This window comes from Protomyctophum parallelum (assembly GCF_964188405.1).
Source record: "Protomyctophum parallelum genome assembly, chromosome: 15".
Classification (NCBI taxonomy): Eukaryota; Metazoa; Chordata; class Actinopteri; order Myctophiformes; family Myctophidae; genus Protomyctophum; species Protomyctophum parallelum.
In genome coordinates this window covers 23,606,789-23,630,261 of record NC_139710.1, presented here as the reverse complement: position 1 = coordinate 23,630,261, position 23,473 = coordinate 23,606,789, and the positions used below count along the sequence as shown (strand labels likewise).

Below are 23,473 nucleotides of genomic sequence, written 5' to 3'. Positions count from 1 at the left end.
CAGTACAACAGTATGTAGATTATTTTTAGTGTTGAAAAACCATGAAAAACTACTGTAGTATGTCTCGTATAACTAGCCCACTTATTGGTATACCGCGCAAAGTCACACTGCTTTTTTTGTTCTTCTTGAAACAGGTCTTGAGTTGAAAGTAAAGACTTGAGTGGGCTTCGAACCCACAACCTCCAGATCACGTAGGCAGTGTGCTAACTTACTTGCTACCTGCCACAATACAGTCTTCCTTTGCCTTTGAGTAACAACATTGATACAAAAAAACCCTAAATAAAATAACAGGAAATTCGTCTATTGTTTGTTGTGCTGTTGTTTTAGACGTTTGAATGTTTATGAACCACAATAGAATCTGGCTGGCTCTTCTATCATTATCTATTTGGCTTTTTGTATACAGCAAGCACAGTGGCTCCCTGGGTAAAGAGCCTGCCTGGGAATCAGAGGGCCACAGGTTCAAGTCCTGGCTCTGACAGTGTGTCCCTTAATTATCCCTTCGCTAAGTCCTTCCCCAACCCCTCCTTGTCCAGTAGGCACGTTAGCAGAAAGGAGACAGCTGAGCAAGCTGTCATTCTCCCCCATAGAGATGCATGTTAAACGATGGGATGGGATTTCTTCATATAAATAGCAGTAGCAAGAGCATCAAAACACAGATGTACATTTGTCTTTAACCCATTCTGACCTGAGATCAGATTCATACGAGGTTTCCACTGGACACACACTGGTCTGATTAACCCATTCTGACCTGAGATCAGATTCTAAAAATGTCAGTCGTTCTTCGATTTTTTCAAAAATAGCAGACCTACAAGCTCGTATCGCGCCACTCGGTGGCGCGATACGAGCTTGTAGATCTGCTATTTTTCAATAGCTAAAGCATAACATGATGCCAACACCAAAATGGGTGCCCGGTCAGAATGGGTTATACCACAACCATTTATCTTATTATCTTTGTGTGTCTAAAGGTTCCTATACAGATCTGCCATGGCCAAATATGGATATAATACTCAATGGACATCTATAATGTCGTAGATCCTGTGCCATCCTCCAGATATGGATGTCCTGCACTCCGCAGTGCCAAATATGGATATACAGGCTATATGGACATCTATGACATAATATGGCGTACATAATATTGGTGTCCTCCACTGCAACACCCAAATATGGACCTTTAAATCATTGCAAGTATCGTATAACATAAACGGGACAAACCCTCTGAAAAGAGCACTCTCATTAAGACGATCATTAGGGCACAGTTGGCATCAACTACATAACTGTCTAAACTGTACTGCACTGCACTGCAATCAATCCTTTGTGTAGCAGACCCCGAGGTGACCGCTTCCACACATCCAAACATACTCTATACTAAAGATATTAACCGCTGGGTTTCAAAAAGACAATAAATGGTGTACAGGGAAAGCTTTTGCTGTAGAGTGGAGAGACAATAACCCAGAGTAAAGGCTAACATCCAGGAATTTGCTGCGTGTGATGTCATGATTAGTTCTGTGCTCACGTGACCACTGTCTAGCACACTAACTGAGCATCTTGCCGCGTGCGCGTCAAACCATCTCGTCTGCCATGTCCAGCCGGCTCTCGACAACAAGCCAGACGTTACGTTTCGGCCAGGTGGTCATCGGCCCCCCGGGGTCAGGTAAGACCACGTACTGCCAGGGCATGCAGCAGGTGTTGGCTCACCTGGGACGCAAGGTGGTCGTGGTGAACATGGACCCCGCCAACGACAGGCTCCCCTACACCTGTGGCGTGGACATCTCGGAGCTGGTCACCCTGGACGACGTGATGGAGGGCCTGAAGCTGGGGCCCAACGGCGGACTGCTCTACTGCATGGAGTACCTGGAGGCCAACCTGGACTGGCTGGAGAAGAAGCTGGAGCAGCACAGGGACTGTTACGTCCTGTTCGACTGTCCAGGGCAGGTGGAGCTCTACACTCACCAGAACTCGGTGAAGAACATCTTCTCCCGGCTGGCCGAGTGGAACTTCCGGTTGGCCGCGGTCCACCTGGTGGATTCTCACTACTGCGCCGACCCTGCCAAGTTCATCTCGGTGCTGTGCACCTCTCTGTCCACCATGCTGCACGTGGAGCTGCCCCACGTCAACGTTCTCTCCAAGATGGACCTGATCGAGCAGTACGGCAAACTGGCCTTCAACCTGGACTTCTACACGGAGGTCACGGACCTGACCTATCTTCTGGACCACTTGGCCACGGACCCCTTCTTTAAGAAGTTCCACCGTCTAAACAAGAAACTGGTGGAGATCGTGCAAGACTACAGCCTTGTGTCTTTTGTCCCTCTCCATGTGGAGGATAAGGAGGGCATGGTGCGCGTGTTACGGACCGTGGACAAAGCTAATGGCTACTGCTTTGGAGACCTGGAGGAGAGGAACCTGCAGGCCATGATGTCAGCCGCTGTGGGGGCAGACTTTCAGTTCAGCTCAACACTGGGACTGCACGAGAGATATGTCGAAACCAATGACAAGACAGTGGAGGACGAAATGACGGACCTGTGAATTACTCGAAATGGACAGAGGTATAACGTCCGTCTTCTGCACTCCTCCAATACATTACCGAAACTACGTCATGTGGCAGTCAAGTCTATGGACTTTTAATGTTTGTTCAGATGACCTTTAACAAAAAAACCTTTGCCAGCCAAGTCTTTATGGACTTTAATGTTTGATTAGAGCACTAAATGATCACGTGAAATCTCATGTGGAGTAAGTGGTGCAACTCATGGGGGTCCCCGGAACTTCCAGACCAACAGGACCGCGCCCTGTGTCTGAAACGGTCGAGAAATGACAGAGTTACCGTGTGGGGGCCTATCGTCTCGAAGGGATTTTTTTCTTTTCTTTTTCAAATCCTCGTTTTTCATCATTTTTGACCATGGGCTATAGAGCGGCGCAGTCCCTCCCCCTTTCAGAACAACGAACGGCCCAGGAAATGAAAACGCAATGCATTTCCCCATAAGCAGTTTTTATTTAATTTATTTAAAGACCTTTTAAGCGTCATACGAAGCCAACTCTTGTCGTGACAAATCATGACAACACACACAATATTTCGGGCCAAACAAAGAATTAGAAAGTAGAAAAAAACGGCAGGTTACAACACTTTTTTTGTTGTTTTTCTTCTTTGTAATTATTTGTTTGGTCCAAAATATTGTGTGTGTTGTCATGATTTGGCACGACAAGAGTTGGCTTCGTACGACGCTTAAAAGGTATATAAATAAATTAAATAAAAACTGCCTATGGGGAAATGCATTGCGTTTTCATTTCCTGGGCCGTTCGTTGTTCTGAAAGGGGAGGGACTGCGCCGCTCTATATAGCCCATGGTCTCAGACGGCATACTGTATAGCACACCGTTTTTCATCATTTTTGAGGATTTGAAAAAAGGACAAAAATTACTCTTGGACGGCATACTATATACTCACCACAAACCTACATTTGTATCAACAATATACAACAGAGTACAAATTAAATGTTTTGTCGTTTGAACATTAGTGTTTTACAAAAAATAAAATAGAGCGATTAACATATGATTAGGCACTTCCAAGCTCTTTGTTTATTTTTTTTTCATGGTAAAAGAAAATACACAGATTAGAGGTCCCTTTAATTATGAAGATGACAGGTACATTATCTACCATACTCTCCTACTCAACCAGGTGATGCGTCAGACATGTAAACATTCTAGATCACCTCTTTTCCCCCAGAATCAGTTGACAGACTCCCAAGTCCTTGCTACATACGTTACGTGAATGCAGCTATACACTAAAAAAAAGCCTTTTACAATATACATGGATTTAAAAAAAAAAAAAAAAAAAGGAGAAAAACAAAAGAACGTAACAAAACAAATGGATTAAAAGAAAAAAAAGGAGAAAAACAAAAGAACGTAACAAAACAAATGTTACAAATTAACATTTAAGCATTTGAGGGGGAAAAAATAAAATTTGTAAAAATCATGCAATATGAAATTAAGAGCAAGATATGATTGGTCAAAAAAAGGCTTTCTCGACAGTTCGTATTGGAACACAAACTGTGAACTGCTTGAAAGAGATACTGAGAGCGGAACAGAACAGAGAGGAGAGAAATGGCTCTTTTCCACTACAGTGTAAGTGTAACCCGGAACCTTCTGTGATCTGAAACGTTCCAGAACCTGTGAAGTTCTGCCATGTCTTTTTGTTGTTCAGGTTTCCATTATAACCAGGTTACGAGAACCATGTGATCTGAAACCGAGCTGTGACGCACATCGCAACGGATCCAGAAGAAACTGCGAAATACGTTTCATGGCGTGGTTCACGTAGCTCTCGTAGTGGAAAAGAGGAGAAAGAGACTTGGAAAAGCCCACTTTTAACAGGCAGAGCGAACGGCCACAGTGTGGCCAGCTCTAAAGCAAACATGTGAGCTCAGCCACATTTGTGTTCAGGATACCTAGCTAACCAAGACCGAGCGGGGGGGGTTTGGGGGGTAACTATATACATTAAGAACTGGAATGTGACCCCATCCTTTGATTGTTTTATTCAGACATTGGAGTGCGCACAAACAAAACGTCGGATAATGCATCTTGAATATAAAAAAAAAAAAAAGGTTTACAAAAATAAAACCAGTTCCCAACTTCTATAGAGCGTCGGTCGGCGACTGAATGCCGAGTTGAGGCCGCCCCTTGTGCATTTAACCACTTAAAGCCTAAATGTGGTTGACCGGAGTCCCCCAGGGCTCTATACCAGGGGTCTTCAGTTTTCCGCTATTGTGGGGGAAGGTTTAGCCACATCGTGAGCTGCTGTCAATCTGCTATGTTTTGCGACGGCTTTCTCCACAATACGGATGCTGGGGTTTAACTGGTTAAAGAGTTGTTTAACGAGTGCAGGGTTTTAATTGTCACTGAATTTCTCACGCACAACTGGACACGGACAAAACAGCAAGATCCACATTGTTCGTAATCAATTGACTTTAGGGTGAAAACGGTGTTAAACCACCCTGGCTGCTGAGACGGCTCTCCTGGTCAGCTCTGGGAATAGTCTCTGGACCGTGTTAAGCACAGACAGACGTCTGCTCATGTTCGTAAACTCTAATGAAGTATCAAAGTATACTACAGTATACACAATAACTACACATATCAGCATCAGTGACTGAGCAGTGAAATGTTTCAATTTATTTATATCTGCAATTTTCGATCTTTTGTTAAAACAAAAGAAAAAAAAGAGTTTGAATGGCTTATTATATATGCGCATTCCATTTGAGTTGATGTTCTTGGTCTAAATAAATAAAGGCGTATAACATTGTGGATTTTGCTGTGCAACCAACAAACCAACGTAGGCCCTTTTAGTCTGCATTCAGCCCCAAGGTGGCTTGCCCCATCGATATAAAACGTCATTAGCCCTATTTCATACTGTGTTGCGTGACAAAGAAAATAGCAGAACTACAAGCTCACCAAGTGACACGTTGTCGTTGTGAGCTTGTTGATCTGCCATTTGTGTTTATCATTTTTTGCCTATAATAACATGCTTGATATAGAGCCGTTTGTGTAGACAATTGGTTCGCGAGTGAAAACCATGGTGGAAGTAAAGGAACTTAATCACAGAAGCAAGCCACACCAGTACACTGGTGAAGCTGTATGAATCCCACCGCCCGTGCCAAGGAATCTCTAATGGCCTGTTGGTTATTAAAGCACAAGGATATTGGTAGAGGCTTGGGTTGTGTAATTACCAGTCTGCAGGAACAGTCCGCGACTCACAAGATCACTCTTCTTTAGGTGTATTTGGACTTGTGGAATCTGTGCCATAGTATGTGTGTAATTACCAGGTCATGATATAACTAGTCCAACTGGCGAGACATATCACTCCGTTGATAATAATCGGATCGCATTGTTATTGATACTAGTGATGCACCGAATATTCGGCCGCAGAAAATATTCGGCAGAAAATGGCAAAAAAAAAGCATTTTCGGCCCGAATAGGCAGAAAATATATCACCGAATAGTGTATGCAATTAATGCATTCAAAAGAGCTGAATAAATGTTTTATGGACCCATAATAGTGATTATTATTTAAGTTAAGTTTTGCCATAACCATTTATTTTGCCATAAATCAGGTAGCTTTAAGGTACGGCCATGACAGCAATGGTAGGAAAAAAAGATACATAATATTAATCATATTCGGAAATTCGGTATTCGTTTTTTGGCCAACTGTTTCCTATATTCGGTATTCGGCCAAGAACTTTCGGTGCATCCCTAATTGATACAGTGATACAGCTCACAAAGTCACTCTTTTAAACCACGCTGATTTTGAGAATATATAACGTTATATTCCAGTAACTTGATGTTGATGTAATCATTTGTTTTAGGAATAAATCCCGGACTGGAAACCGGATCTTAAATCCATAAGGTTTGTGCTTAAGACTTACTTTGAGAGTAGTTTCACTATACACATGTAAGTCAATGAGGACACTTATTTTTTAACTATTAATTCCTAAAACTATCTCGCCAATTGGTGTAGTTCAAGCATCATAACTATTAACTAACACAACCCAAATCTCTACCTCCTCCTGTTAGAAGTATCAAACTTGGCCATGGGGCTGGATCCAGGACAAAGCTAAGGCCAACTGATAATTCAGCATAATGTCAAACAACATAGTGTCAATTACACTTGGGACGCACTTTGCCTTTACATTGTTGAAATCCACTCCGACATTGCCATTTAAAAGACTAAGGTCCCCATTACAACCTGGGAAACATAGACTTCCATTACATTTCAACAAGTGTCTCCTGTACCTGTATGTTCTGCATTTCCAAAACAACTGTACAGTACCATGGGACCAGTTTTCAACGGGGCCAAACACCATCGTATAGGAGCAGCGAGTATAAACAAGGATAGTAAAATCTCAAACACAGAAATCCTCCAAGCATGTTTAGGCAGAAGAAAGCTGCATCGAGGCTCACCAGAAGAGCTTGCTAGTATGTCATTGCTATATATGGTTATCTATGCCCTGTCATGCCCCTGAATCTGTAAGGCCTTGTAGCTCCGTGCGTCGTCTCGCTCCAAAAAAAAAAAAACAGCCGATCTTCAAGCTCACAACTGGTCGCACAGCGACGCTCTGTGAGCTTGTAGATCGCCACGGGACAGCAGCACACCTGACACCACTCAGTATAAATCACCTGTTGATGATTAATATAGCTTGAAGTGAGTTAGCTAGTTACCTTTAGTAGATGATAGCATACGAACATACTGAAGAAACATTAGATGTGACAAAAGAAAAGAACAAAAGAAATAAAGAAAGACAATGAATCGACGTCTCCATTTCAGCGTGTCTGATATCCAAACCATTGCCCCCGCCCAAATGATTCAAAAGTTTGAAGAGAAGTCCTGGTCATTTATCCTTATAGCAAAAAGAAAAAGTGAGAGCGCCGAAATCACACATCTGGCAGAAAGAAAGAGGTGGGGGGGGAGTGGGGACATGAGGGAGAAATGAGATTTATCTACAAGGAGGAGAATAGAGGAGGAAAAATAAAAGAGAGAAAGAAAAGGGGGTGTTATAAGGAGCAGCCCATTCCGAAAAGCTGAGGCAAGGGGGTAAACTCAAGTTATTCAAGTCACTACCCTTAGGGCCAGCACTCGTGTCTCTCCACCTGCTCCAATATGCTGTCATACCCATCCCTGCCACCAGGGGTCGCCAATAGGCTCTGTGCATGACTGTAGCCACTGGGTCTCCACAGGTGGCACACCAGTTCACTGTTCCCGTTCATTTGGACCACAGCTTCATTTGATTGGCTTAGCAGCAGACTTGCTGCCAAGCCAATCAAACTAAGCTATGGGACACTGGACCCCGGAACAGGAAATGGACATGCCACCTCGCGGAAACCCGGGACTCCGGTCATGCTCAGGGCTGATCCGAACCGACAATTTCACCGTCAAACCGATGTTCCGGGTTAAGTTGGCGCACGCGGGCGCGCACGGGGGGGGGGGAGGGGGGGGGGGGGAGCGTGCGTCTTCATTTCGTGAAGGCAGCGACCACGGCCCAGAGCAGCTCGTTGGTGTTGGCCTTGGCGCTCTCGCCCTCGGGCTCCAGGTCGAGGAGCTGCCGCACGCGCTTCATGGCCAGGTCGTACTGCTCGTCGAGGAGCGGCGCGAACGCGTTCTCCAGCACGTCCGACGAGTGCGCCAGGAAGATGAGCGCCAGCAGCCTCTTGTCCATGCGGTGCGGGTCGTTCACCCACTTGTCCAGCACGGCCTCCTGGACCTTCTTGATGAGCCGCTGCTTGATGGTGTTGTTGGTCAGCGGGTGTGTGGTCATGTCGAACAGCAGGAAGTTCTGCTTCTCCGTGGTCAGAACGCCCTTCTCCACCAGGTTCTTGGCCAGACGCTCGCGCACGTTCCTCAGCTGGTAGTGGAGCTTCAGCGGGTTCCACGTCTCCCCTGTGGAACACAGGCGGGACACAACCAGTTAACACATTTAGACCCGAGGACGATTCTAAAAAGAAAACACACACATTTCTGAAAAACTGTTTCCGTCAGTGGTGCTCAATTGTTTTTCATGTCAAGGAATTATGTGTTTTACCACGGACACCCCTCATCTGACAATATGTTGTTCCAGGGACCACCCAGAAGCAGAGATTTGAGTTAAAAACATTCACTCTGAAAGAATATATATATATATTCAAAGATCTGCACCACAATTTACAAAAAATAGCAAAGCTACAAGCTCATAGTGCGGCACTGGGTGCTGCGCTATCAGCTTGTAGATCTGCTATTTTTCATAACATAATGCTTAAAAAAACCGAGAGGGGTTCCCGTCCAGACATGTCACAGACACTGGTCCCCAAACACTGGGTCAGAACCAAATTGTGGGTCACAGGCCAATTTGTATGGGTTACGAGTCGACTCGAGTAAAATACCATTTTCTTTTCCTACATTTAGCGACACGTTGGAGATCTGCTATTTTCACTAGTTAGTAGTTTGGGTACCTGGCAAACGTCTAATTTCTCTTTTGGGTCACAGGCAATAAAGTTTAGCAACCACTGGGCTAGTGTGAGAGTAGAAGTCTGAAGATAAATCGTTGTTTGCTCTTTTCACATAAAGTAACAAGACCATTTACATTTCAGCAAAGTGTAACAGTGTTATTAAATTGGAAAGAGTACCGGTAATTACTGTTAACCACAAAAAGTACTGTCGTTCCAGTAGTGACACATTAGAGTGTTATCGGCCTATATTAACCACATGAAGTTCCAACATCCCTTTCCTCAACATGGCATAATATTTAGTGAAAATCTATAAACTCACAAAACCTTTGTGATGTTGTAGATCTGCTGCTTTCGCCAAAGCATTTTGGTGTGGAAAAGGGCAAAAAGGGCTATTTTGGCCAAAGAATAGAGCGTCGCAGTCCCGCCCCCTCGAGAGACCCGGAAAAGAAATCCCTGTTCATTTTCCTCATAGACTTTTCAGAAAATATTTACTTAAAGACGTTTACGCCGCGGACAAAGCCGACTCTTGTCGTGACAAACCATGACAATAAACACAATGTTTTGGGCCAAACAAAGAATTAGAAAAGTAGAAAAAGAACGGCAGGTTACAACACATTTTTTGTTGTTTTGACCAATGCTCTGTAACTGATGTTCTTTTGTTAAAATAAGTGTTAAATAGTGTTAGTTCATTAACAGGGGCCTTCCTGCTCGTTAGTAAACCGGAAATATATTTTCAGGTATATTTTCATATATTTTACTGAACAAATACTATAAAGCACATATTTTACCTGTATATCACAACATAGAGCATTAACTTTATTTATAATCAAAATTATACCACAGGTCGTTTCGAGGAAGCAATCTTATTGGTTGAAACAGCCTTCTAGCCGTGGATTAAACCAGCACCATTCACCACCTAATCAAAACAAATAATTCAGCTGCTGTTCTCCCAGAGCTCTAGCAAACTCGGTGGCTAGGCTAGCTAGTTTCTTGGGACATTTGTGGTCGTATAGTGACTACATCTGTCATAATTATATATCTTAGTGTTAAGGGTTAACTGTTCAACACTTCAGTGATGCTTGCGGAAACTCAACGTCGTCTCGTCCCTGACCGCATCACTGTCGTGGCAATAATCACGTTAAACCACACCCTCTCGTGTAATATTGCTTAAACATATCACTACCATTAGTTTAATATAAAATGCTTGCACTCACCACTGAGGAGTTCTATCCAGCTCTGCACCGTCTCCGGTGGCTGAGTCTCTTTGACGTGTTTCAGGGCTTCGTCCAGGAGCACGTCCCCCGTCGGAGCGTCTGACTTACAGATCACCTGCAACAGCAAGGATAACGGTTTACACCTGGAACCCTTGTCCACTTATCCTCGTTAGACCGTTCAATCCGGTAGCTGTTGTGTTGCCAATACATATAGCAACACATTTGTTTAAAACCCATTTTGGGTGCGGGAACCCGTTTTGGTGTTTTAAACATTACGTTATAATTTAGCTATTGAAAAATAGCAGATCTATAAGCCACCGAGTGGCTCGCTACAAGCTTGTAGGTCTGCTATTCTTTTGCTTTCCCTGGAACAACATATTTTATAACATATTTTCAGATAGGGGGGTCGGCGGCCAAATACATATATTTTTGGGGGTTCCTGACGTGAAAATGTTTGAGAGCGACTGACAGAAACATGAGGTTTTCAGAAAACTGTCAGGATTTAGAAGACATTTGTAGAATCAAAACAACCTTCCGTCCCCCTGCACCCGCATGGATATTACCACAGCTTTAGTTTCTGCAAATCCTCGCCATGCATTTGCAAAGCTTGATGACGCAGCAACGTGTACCCCGGTCTCACAAGATCCACCAGCACAGTTGATGCACTCGATTCTTAACGGTTGCCGTCAAGTCTGTAAACTCTGTATATTAAAACTTTACGGTTTATATTTATAATATTCAGCAATCAATCGTTGAAATGAGAGTTCACTCGACATTCGTTTCAGGTCCGTTTAGTTACAGGGGGGAACCCATTTTGGTGTTAGCACTATGTTATGCTTTAGCTATTGAAAAATAGCAGTTCTACAAGCTCATACGAGCTTGTAGGTCTGCTATTTTTGAAAAATCGAAGAACGACATTTTTAGAATCTGAATCAGGTCAGAATGGAAAACTGTCAGGATGTAGAAGACATTTTTAGAATCTGATCTCAGGTCAGAATGGGTTAAAGGGACATTTCACTGCTGGACGAAACTCCAGTCACTCAATGTTAATAGTATTTGTAGTAGATAACAGTAGCAAAATTAGAAATGTGCACCCTATGGCCAGACAAATAATGAAGTCTGTGTGTTTGGACTAGGGTTTGACTGGATCACTCACTCACACACACACACACACACACACACACACACACACACACACACACACACACACACACACACACACCTTTCCCCACTCTCTAGGCGTACATACCTTTCTGGCGAGGAGGCTTTTCCTCCTCATGCCACAGGCCTCCAGCTGCAGCCGTCCTCTCAGGGCCAGCTCTATGAGCATGCAGCCACGCAGACCCGAAGAAATGCAGTCGTTCCAGAAAGACGTGTAGCCCTGCGATAAAAAAAAAAACACACACACACACACGAGCCACACGTTTGTACACAGGGGCGGCTGAATTTCACTAGGCAGTCAAACTGGATTAACTGGCTTACATTTTGCCTAGACAGGTTTTGTCGTCGCCATCTTATTTTATTCCGTCCAGTGCAACAAAACATTTTCATTGGTCGGAAACCAGTGCAGCGTATTCTGTAGCATGTGTGTGTTAGTACGTGGGCCGACCAGCTCAGTGGCCTTGTGGTCTAGACTATAGTCCTCCCTGAGACTATATAAACGGGACCCCGTGCCTCCCTGTTTGGCACTCAGCATCAAGGGTTGGATTGGGGGTAAGTGACATACTACTGTAGCACCATGTCCTGGGTGTGTACTTGTACATCAAGCTGCCTTACACCGGGGCTCCACCGGGCGCGTCAGCGTCGCGTCTCCGTCACCGTCAGGAAATGTTCCCTTTTTAAATCAATGAAGGGTGGCTCCACTGCCCGTTGTTGCGTTGCGTTGCGTGACTGCATTACATTTGCCCCGGTTCGGTTTTATGACGCACACGACGGAGACGCAACGCGCCCGGTGGAGCCCCGCCACTACGCTACAGAAACCGGTGAAATTCTCCTCCTCTGCCCTGTGGGCCACATGACTCAGCCAGGTTTACTCACTCTGTGTATGTGTGCGTGTAACTTAATTATTATGCTGGCGTACCTATGAAAAGTTAAACGCACCAGGGAGGCAACAAACTAAAAAGTCTGGAGTGGTTATAGCAGTCTGGTGGATAGATTATATTAGGAGCAGAGCAACTGACTACACTGTTACATGGTAAATGGTGCATATATAGTGCCTTTATCCAAGGCGCTTTACATAGATGGTGCATTACATTCACCCATTCATACACCGATTGCGGCGGAAGCCATGCAAGGCACCAACCAGCACATCGGGAGCAAAGTGTCCTTGGGCAAGACACTTCGACATGTAGACAGGAGGAGCCGGGATTCGAACCGCCAACCCACGGATCATTGGACAACCTGCTTTACCTCCTGAGCCACAGTCGCCCATACATGTGTATGAAACATCTCCCTAGGCTTTTTCAATGTTTGTGAACGGAACCCATGCCATTTAACCTCGACAGCTTTTTTTTGTTGGTAGAAATACTGAATGATGTCAAGAATGCAACACGTCTCCTTTCTTGTGAGTGGCGCCACCGGCAACGCCCATTACCTTAACCCATTTTGACCTGAGATCAGATTCTAAAAATGTCCTCTACATCCTGACACTGACAGTTTTCTGAAAAAGCTATGTTTCTATGTCAGTCGTTCTTCGATTTTTCAAAAACAGCAGACCTACAAGCTCGTAGCGCGCCACTCTGTGGCGCGCTACGAGCTTGTAGATCTGCTATTTTTCAATAGCTAAAGCATAACACAATGCTTATGTCCTCAGTGACTTTGTTAGCTAATAACATGCCACTCCCAGTCTGCAGTCATCCCCCAGGCGTGGTCGTGAGGTGAGCAGCAGTGATGATGATCACGTGCACCTGTCCTGCACATTGTTGAAAAGAAACTGGCACACTCAACTCCTCAAACTGATGAAGGCTGGATAGCCGAAACATCCGTCTTTCAGTTATTATGTAGCCAATGTAGGGGGATTCTTTTTTTTAAATCGACTCTTGCCACTGCGTGCGATCCAGTACCTTATTATACTATGTTTTAAAAGTTAAATCATCCTTAACTATCCTTAACTATTTATTTCCTGTCTGCTACTGATAGTCACAGTCACTGCCAACAGGAAATAAACGGAACCATTGGTTCCATTTATTTCCAACGCTCATGTTTTAGTCATAGTGTTTTGTACCATGTAAACTAAAGCAACACTCAATCTGTGCAAGTCACGAGATTTCTCGTGTTTAGGTAGTGAACCCACCTGTGCCAATGACGAGATTCTCCTCATTCTTTGATTTCTATTTAGCGGAAGATCCGTAATGGCCGATAACTACTTCCAGTTCACCGGGGGTGAATTTTGGGCTGTTCAAACTGAAACGTCCGGCTGAAATCCCCGGCACGGGAGGGGTAGCTCTCAATGGTGTCACATAATGTTTAACCCATTCTGACCTGAGATCAGATTCTAAAAATGTCTTCTACGTCAGTCGCTCTTTGATTTAAAAAAATAAATAGCAGACCTACAAGCTCGTAGCGCGCCACGAGCTTGTAGGTCTGCTATTTTTCAATAGCTAAAGCATAACATGATGCTAACACCAAAATGGGTTCCCGTTCAGAATGGGTTAAGTACAATTCAAGTACTGTATATTCTAGCAATTCCCACATCTGAAAATGTATTTCCAATTAAAAATATATTTGTGTAAAGGTACAGAAAGACCAATATGTTGTCACGAGGTTCAAACTGATGAGTGCCCACTAAAGAACTAAGTATAGTTTCACCATGAGCCATCTTTTTACTAACAAGTTTACAAACACTACACATCAAATTATTTGGAATATGAAAGGAAAACTTGCTCAAACAGTAGACATATTCTGTCAGCAACACGACTAAATTAAAACAATAAAAATCAACCTGTCTAAGTGGTAGAAGGAAGCCGGATAGAAACTGAACTTTTTACAGCAACTCCTTTACAAAGTCCTAGCATATTGTAAATGGAATGGAGTTATCGCACATCATTCTTTTAAGTCTTAACCATTATCATCAACGTTTGTTAAGTAGAGTAGAGCCCAGTGTGTCACTTTTTAGTCACGGAAAAACACAAACAAAAGGTTTGTGTCATAGTCATAGACCTGTAGTTGTGTGAGCAGTTTGTCTGCCATGCTTATCTCTCACCTATATCTCACACAGGTGATGCACTCAAGGGAGGCTAGGCTATCCCCTTTCTGTTCGGGAACAATGTAAACCAACAGCAATGGTGAAGGGAAAGTCCAGGCTGTCTCACTGCCGTGACTGCCACACTACGCCAGGTCACTGATAGCTGCATCCTTTAGTAAACATGATTCATTATTATTCAAATAGCATTCCTTATATAAACATACACCGTTTAGCCCCTCAGGAGTAGAGTGGCCGGTAGAGCGGCCGATGGGAACAACAAGGTTCCCGGTTTGATCCCGGGCTTCCCCCAAAGTCAGTGTCGAAGTGTCCTTGAGCAAGACTATGAACCCTTAATTACTCCCGATGTGCAGGTTGGTGTCTCGCATGGTTTCCTAAGAAAGTCTCCACCGTTTAAGCGGGGCACATCAACACCGGTAATACCTTCCCCACCTGTCCTTCCTCTTCGTTGTCTCCCTTTTGACCGATACCTGTTCATTCAGAACAGGTATCGGACTATCGGCCCCACAGTTATTAGTGGAGTTCTCAACAGGCCCGAAGATTAAGGCCCGGCCCTACCTGGGACCTCATCAAAGCCTGTACACTCAAGACACTGCCCCCGCTGCCATCCTTAGATCTCCATATCTGGAGCTGACCTGTTCTGACATCCCATATGGTGATGTGACCTCATCAAACCCTGTACACTCGAGACACGCTCCATATATGGTCAGTACAGAATTAATTCCATATGATGATGATCCGACCCCCCCATACCAAAAGATGTTCAAAAACGTTATGATGATTCGTGAAATGCCAGCAGCTCACGGAAGCCTGTCTCCCCTCGACCATCTTGGCCGTCAACTCTGCGCACGCTATGCACATTGCGCATGGGCAAGCAGGAAGTAAACAACCGCTCACCTGGCCCGCTCTCTATCCTTTATAAGTCTATAGTATGAACTCTATGCTGCGCTCGCTGCTCACACGGTGAAACAGCGTCTGTCGTCGTCAACAACAGCGTTGACAACTGGGTCCTATGTGAATTGTGAATCAATCAACCCACTATTTTAAAGCCTCTGGCTCTAGCCACAATTTTTAAACCAGACTATCACTGCGTAGATTATAATATATATATATATATATATATATATTTTTTTTTTTACAATGGCAGATTCATCTGGCTACGCGAGGCTAGTGAATCTTAGGTGTTGTAGCCTACGGATTAAACGGTTCCGTGTTTAATAAACGCATGTTTACAAAATAAAGTATTTTTTTATTCTGGCTTTGATGCAAATTCCAATTGTTGCAGCTGCAGAAGTGCAGAACTTGTGTTGCTGCGCACGCAGACACACACACACACACAGTTTATCAGTGAATTTATTACCAAATTTCCAATTTTTGCAGCTGCAGAAGTGCAGAACGCGCGCGCTCGCGCACGCGCACGCACACACACACACACACACACACACACACACACATTTATGAGGGTTAAGGGCAGTCCATACTGTCTCCGACCACCGAACTTTTCGTCGGAAAGATCAGACTTTTATTTTTTCTCCGAAGTAGAGTTCGGATAGTCACAACATCTGGGAGTGCAGCTTTCAGAACAAAAATTCTGAGAAATGCGTTTCAGAAGTTGCAAGTGACGTCATGTTGTAGTTGACGAAAAGTTCGGTGGTCGGAGAGAGTATGGACTGCCCTTTAAGAAACAATTTGAGCCCCCATGCCCCTCACCTCAGGTAAAAACAATTCACTTTGAAAGAATATATATTATATATTCAAAGATTTGCACCACATTTTTACGATTTTTCAAAAATAGCAGACCTAACAGCTCGTAGCGCGCCACTCGGTGGCGCGCTATGAGCTTGTAGATCTGCTATTTTCAATAGCTAAATTATAACAATGTTGAAAACACCAAAAGGGGTTCCCGCCCAAAATGGGTTAACAGGTTGTTGGTTGTTAATGGTGGCCATATGGATTTGGGGGCTCTCACAACTAGGGATGTCAGGGGTTAACCGGTTAACCGGTTAGCCGACCGTTAAGAAACATCCGGATATTTTTATCAGCTTTAACGGTTAATTTGCATAATAATAAATGCGTGTTCTGATCTTAAATCCCTTTATTTTAGATCGTTTTTAGTAATAGTACAACATAAACATTACAGAGACTGTAGTTGTCACTGTACAATACTTTAAAACAGTTGTCATGTTGCACACATGCCTACAATTGCTATTTGCGCCGCCCAGCTTGTCGCACTCCAGGCTGCATGAACAGCGCTCGGGCTCTGTTTTCTGCCCCCTCATTGTCCCCGTTCTCTGTTGTACTTCAATGGCTAGTTGGCTACAAGTTACAACGGTAGCTTTGCGGTAGTCAAAATGTAAGCGAGTGACAGCGAGACGAGATGAACACATGTCGACCGTATCAATGCAGAGACCTACATTATTAAATCCATTATTGGCCATTTGGCCTGGAGGGAGAACGTTTACAGCCGCCGCTGCCCTCCTATCCGTCTCCACACTGGCACGGCTTACGGCTATCAAAAGTTAGCCATGTGCTATCGATGTTTGAGGGTTTTCTCGTCAGCGAAAAGTCAACAAACGGAACACGGTGACATGCATGCTGATCTTCCTTAATAATAAAAAAAGGCTTAGCCCATGCGTCCAGTGGCTTTATAGGTATAGGTTGCTCGGATCTGGACTGGATTTATTTATGTTTTGTTGGACTAGAACCGGCGGACCTCTGTACTGTAGACGCGCAGATGCATGCATCATGCAGATGCGATGCGTTGTTTATTGATGATTAAGCCAGAAGCCTACAACAATTTATTTATATTGTTAAATGTTGCTTTTTTGTTTGTCTTTTATAAAAGGAGCATAAATAAATGTATGCCATTCGTCTACCAACTTTAATTATGTAGCCTATACATGCATATTACATTTGGGGTAGCCTATTAAAAAAAGAAAAAAATCAACCACTATCCGGTAATGAACCGGTTAATCCTAACGGGTAACCGGTTGGGAAACTATCCGTTACTGACATCCCTACTCACAACTTGTGCTCACATTTTTGCGAGGGGCATGGGGGCTCAATTTGTTCCTTAAACCTTCATAGATGATAAATCCACTGAGAAACTGACCTTCGCTCTCCGCGGTCATCAGAAACGACCCAACTAGATGATCCTTGATGACTGATTTGCTGACACTTTTTCAAATATAACCATGATGATTATAACCATGTAGAATTGAATAATTGAATAAGAGTACAATTAGTCCAAAGATTAAACTAAACATTATTTTTAAGAAGATCCACGGTCCTGGAGGGATACCATAGACTGTAAAAAAATATGGACAAAGCGTTCCCCGGGTCTGATATGGACGTAAAATGAAGCCTGTCAGTCCTTGAATTGTAAGTCGCCATCTTTCTAGATCCGTTTTGGCCCAGCTGGCCATTGGCTGGTCCAGACAACGAGGCGGGACTTCCCCCCTTCTTCTTAGTTGGTTTTTATTTTGACTCGAACGGGGGGTGGCTCCCGTTCATAGACTGTAACGGTAGCCACGCCCCTCAGAACATACGCGACTTTATGGTAATTTTTTTAATAAATGAAAAGAATATTATGACATGAGAAATGAGACTTTAAACTAGTGACTGGAAGCAGAAAGTATTCATGACCAGAGCCGAAGAGTTTGATCAATCCTCAAGGCCCCCCCCCCCCCCCCCAAATGGTCTAAAAATGAGTTATTTAGCATACTTTTACCAATGAATTAGCCTATACACAGACAGCGACTAATCAGCCTATTTTGGACGATATGGGTCTTTTCTCGAGTCAGTGTGTAGTCTCACTAGTCTGTGGTTAGGTCTCTTTGGTGAATTCTTGATCAGTGTTATTATGTCACGCCTCAAGAACAACTACAAAAGAAACCCGATTAGCACTTTTTAACACCTCTTGGACGGCCGGTGTCTCTCAAGACAGACTGTTGCCTGAGGAACAACAGGGGAGGCGCTGTTTTCCAGAATATTTGACGATGGGATTCTCAGATTGCCGGCGGAGAGGTCCAAAATGTTCGGAATTCCCAGAAGATATAATATTACATATAAGATGTAATGTAAATGTAAAATGTCCACGAAAATCTTCATGGGGGCCGAAAGGGGCCCTAGGATTCTTCATGGGGGCCATGGCCCCGTGGCCCCCACAGACTCTACGTCGCTGTTCATGACCATGTTTATTAAGGTAATACAGTCTAGGTGAAGTTGGGCCCAAATACATGGACCTCTATGGGGATATGGGTTTTTTTGGGCCCAATGACAGCGCCACAACAGGCCATTATATGAACTTTCAGGAAGTCCCGATTTCCTTAGTGGCTTCACAAAATATCTGTCTGACTGCCCCCCTGAGGGATACCCACTACACACTGTCTGAAACCAAACATCACTGCTCATCTATGACACTGACTTGAGCCCCATGGCATTGACTTACAATGTTAAAAGAATCAAATAAGATATAATCATCCCACCTCAGTAATCTAGGGAAGGTGCATTTCAAGACTAAACGGTATGGTTGCTGTCAGGCAGAAACCATGTATCTCAATATTTTCATTTACCGGTATGTTTTTCTTCATAAATTGATGTCCTACTTCGCCATACAAGAATGTCACTTTACTTTTTGATTGCTCTTTCTGGCACTCTTTTTCTTTGTTTGCTGTGCTTGCTGTGTTTTTCGTTGTTTTGAATGTTACACCATCTATGCTGCTGCCATTGTCTGAAGGAAGCCAAACAAAAATAAGTTTTACTCTTACGTACCTGTACACAAGAAGATGTAACAATAAAGTACAACCTTGACCGGCTTGAACTGTAGCAACATTTGCCAATCTACGAGATCACAATGTGCCACATTGCAATCGTCTATTGTTTATATTTGTGAACATTTTTAAAGTTATAGTTGAGCGTGTCTTGGGTTTTCATAAAAAAGGAACCGTGTTTGACTGAAATAACTACATTGGATATTTATTTACATTTCCTGAAAAGTAACACTTTTGACATAAAATGCTTCGACCCGACAGTGACCCGACTCAGTACACCAAATAGTGCTGCAGACGAATATTCTATATTCGAAGGAATATTTGAATATATAAAATAAAAGAATACTCGACTATAACAAATGAAGGTTTGAATAATACAAAAAAGCCTCGGGAGTTCTCGCGAGACTGACCTTACTGAGCAGTTGTCGCGAGATCACAGTTCCCTGCTTACGCATTATACGACTGAAACAAGGAACCTAACACAACACCACACAAGAGTCTCAGACAAGCGAGCCATGTATCAGCAGCATGAATGATGGCAGCAGAGGCAGACAGTTCTTCCTCCTCGCAAGTGGAGGATCGCCCCGTGATTTTCACCCCGGGCGATCTTAGAAGCACTTTGGCTTTTGGTCAGTAAAGAGCAAAGTTTTTAAGAAAATATTGTAGCCTATTGTTCAAGTTTTTGTCAGGGCTCACTCAAATGAATGAATCCAACCTAATGCTGCCTCCATGCCTCATTTTGATAAGGCTGTGTGCGTTATAGGATGGCTTATTTAAGAAAGATCCTGGTCTATTATTTGAAGTTTTACAGGAGAAAGGAGAATGCCTGCGATATTGTGTTCCGACTCGGTTTTCAGCAGCGCCACCAATGTGCACTTGCGCAAAGAGAGAGAGAGAGAGAGAGAGAGAGAGAGAGAGAGAACTGCGCCAGCGATGCGATCTTCTATAAATGTTTACACAATTGAAAACATGTTTACAAAACAGCATTTGTGTAGAATGCCTATTTTTAAAGACAGGTTTGTGTTGAATAAATATATCTACACAGTTGGTTATGTCTCCTGTTGTATTGGTGTAAATATAATGATATTTGAAATTTGAATGGTTCGAACCCACGTGGGTATTTAAAATGAATATTCGACTGTCATTCGACATTTTTGGCCAATTCTTGCAGCACTAACACCAATGTATGGTCAATGGTGCATTTATATAGCTTATTTATCCAAGGTGCTTTACAGTGATTGTGCATAACATTCACCCATTCATGCATGGATGGCTGAGGAAACCATGCAAGGCACCAGCCTGCTTCAGTGTCTTGCTGAAAGACACTGACAGTAACTCTGGGGAGCCTTCCAGTTCCCAAACGGCCGCTCTCAACCTCCTGAGCCACAGAACACAGCACCAATATACACATACGTATATATCGATGCTGTGTTCTTATAGTGTGGCTCAGCAAGAGGCTAGCTGTCTATGTCTGTGTGTCCAGACTCAATCTCGAAATCCCAGGGTTCATGAAGGTATTTCTGTACGCAGACAAATGTGTCTGTGGCAAGACCTGGCCTGGTCCGAGGCATAATTCTTTTGATTTTGTTTTTACACACCATCATAATGTTCTTATTTTGATCATAAGCCCCGTTACTGAATGTCAGTCAGTCTCCCAGGTTTTTTTCAGAATATGTATGACACTGATTAACTATGATGATGACTGGTAGTGGTTCTCAAAGGTTGTATTTTGTGGACAAAATAATGCAATTTGTACACTCGCAGAGTTATATGCCTGTAATGGTTATTTCTGGCTAGTGTTTGTCAACAAATGTCGATGGCAAAAATAGAATCTTGAGAAAAATGTCCACCACAAGCAACCCCTGCGCAAACCACTTGACCGATCAGCGCCAAACCTTGTAATGCAGGCTTCCAGTAGTAGGCCATAGAAGTACCTCCACTAAAGTTTTCACATGCATATTTCACTATATTTCATAATAAAGTAAATGGGGCTGTAATCGTGCCAAGTCCTTGTCTAAATTTGGAGTCATGTCACAGATCCGTCATAGACCACCAGATGCCACACCAGAGTGTGGGTCTTAAAGTGGGGTCTGGGGACCCGCAGTGGTTCTTGAGGGAGTTCCAGGGGTCTCCAGCAAAAATGAGTTAAAACAGCATCCAAATCTGTTTAACTACTTAACCTCATGCCTATATAGCCAATCTACAAGCTTGCAAACATCAAAGCTTGAAAGAAATAATATCATATTTTCTTGTATGGGCCTATGGGGGTCCCTGGCACCAAATATCTTCAGGTGGAGATCTGTTGGCAATTACATATTAATTTAGGGGTCCATGGGTATGAAAATGTTTGAGAATCACATACATAGTTGACTGGGATGATGGAGACAGTCCATATTGAAGTTGAAGCCACACTATTTCTATTATGAGGGTCCTAAGAGTCATAAACTTTTCTTTGCACAGCCTATCAGGTTATTTAAATATACAGTTGAGTTTACATTTTATTACAGCTATACTTACAGAAATAAAGTTATAACCTTCATTACCTAACTTCACTTATGTTGTATACAGTATACTTACTCATATTATGCAAACATGTTATGTTACAATAAAGTGGATTCGATTGTGCAAATGTACCAACATAACAACATGATACAGTAAAATACTTTGTTTGGTCGTTGCTTAGGACAGTGCAGAGTCTTGAACTCGCCAAAGTTTTACTGCACATACTAAAAACCTTACTTGAATGTAAATACAACTTCGAGTCTTCGACCCTCCCCAATATAAGGAATTTACAGTTTTAAACACTGACTCATCACCACACTGTCTGCACTAAACGTTTACTTTGAGTTATTAACTTCGTGTTTGTTTACAGCGAATATGACAGGATTACACCCGCGAGCGAAACCTAAATTCAATATTGACACACAGAGAACATGGCAAGATCATTTAGATAAGATAAAGTGTAAAACGGAGCAGCGCCACTCAGCAAAACAGATCAGATCTATCATCTATACAAACTTGTATATCTGATCTTTCAGCAGAGCCAGAGAGGCTCTGAGCTGAGCCACAAGGAAGAAGTTCAGCCCTTAACTCGGGCCAACAATACTTTGGTGTTAGCCGAGCCAAGCTAAATGCTAACTTCACGTCAACAACAAACTAGAAACGTCAACAACAAACTCGAAACTAAAGTTGTCAAATAATCATAGTGGAGTTGAGGTACCATATTTGCCTCAGAAGTAACAGTACAGAAAATTGGAAATATTCCAGTAAAGTAAAATATATACCTCAAATTTGTACTCGAGTACATGTACTTAGTTACTTTGCACCACTGTCAACAACAAACACTTTACAACACTTTCCCAAAGTGAGCCATTAAGCTACAAACTGTGTAATAACTGACGAGCTATGATGGACACATTTCAACATAAAACATAAACACAGGACAACATAAAAACATGGTGTTGTGTGTGTGTGTGTGTGTGTGTGTGTAGTGTGCTACTGACCTCCCGGTCTTTGAGCCCCAGCAGCAGCACCTCCTCCATCAGGGTGAGGCGGGTCTCCTTGCTGTCCCCCTTGTCGTCGTCGTCCAGCCCGGCCTCGTCGCCTCCGGCCCGCGGCTCGTAGAAGTCCTCGTCCCCGGAACCCCTGTCCTTGTCGGCGGCGGCGGCGTTACGCGAGGCCTCGGTCCGCCTCTGCACCAGGCCCGAGCTCCGCTGTGTCAACGCAGACGAAGACATGGTGGCTGGCTGGCTGCTGCTGCTAACGCTGCTAAGCTAACACCAAAAGCCCCGACCGAACCGACGACGAGCTAAAAGGCTGATCCTACAGGAGTACACGCCGGATCCGTGACCCAGACCCCCCGGCAGAGTGCTGCTGCTTCTCCCCCCCTGGATGACAACGACTACAACATGGATGTCTTTACATTAGACGATAATAACACAGCTTTGCTGCTGCCGACTGTCTGCCTGGATGTTATGTCCAATATGGCGTCCTGTGTGTGTGTGATGACGACATAGGTGGATGTGGCACTGAGGAGGAACTCAACACACTCACTCAGCACACCGAGTCCTCCAGGTGACTGTGTGTGTGTGTGTGTGTGTGTGTGTGTGTGTGTGTGTGTGTGTGTGCGCGCGCGCGCGCACGATCAAATAAACGATCTGTCACTGTATGACACTGTTATAACTTCTTTATATGCTGGTGCGGTGTGTGTGTGTGTGTGTGTGAGAGAGAGAGAGAGAGAGAGAGAGAGAGAGAGAGAGAGAGAGAGAGAGAGAGAGAGAGAGAGAGAGAGAGAGAGAGAGAGAAATAAACTGTGTGCATGCAGGAAA

At 43.7% G+C, this 23,473-nt stretch overlaps 2 protein-coding genes across 2 annotated transcripts; one reads left to right on the top strand and one right to left on the bottom strand.

Annotated features, from left to right (window-relative positions):
- Positions 1-1,578: 1,578 nt before the first annotated feature.
- Positions 1,579-2,523, top strand: LOC310872479 (GPN-loop GTPase 2-like; the record flags this gene model as incomplete). The annotated part of the gene is made up of 1 exon (XM_083784379.1): positions 1,579-2,523. One exon carries the CDS (start codon positions 1,579-1,581, stop codon positions 2,521-2,523), a length of 945 nt encoding a protein of 314 aa, XP_083640505.1.
- A 3,852-nt stretch (positions 2,524-6,375) lies between these two features.
- On the bottom strand, positions 6,376-23,201 carry golph3a (golgi phosphoprotein 3a). Its single transcript, XM_083784797.1, has 4 exons — positions 22,649-23,201; positions 11,422-11,553; positions 10,173-10,287; positions 6,376-8,413 (listed from the first exon to the last, which is right to left on the bottom strand). Exons 1-4 carry the CDS (start codon positions 22,880-22,882, stop codon positions 7,989-7,991), a joined length of 906 nt encoding a protein of 301 aa, XP_083640923.1. The 5' UTR covers positions 22,883-23,201; the 3' UTR covers positions 6,376-7,988.
- Between the last annotated feature and the right edge of the window lie 272 nt (positions 23,202-23,473).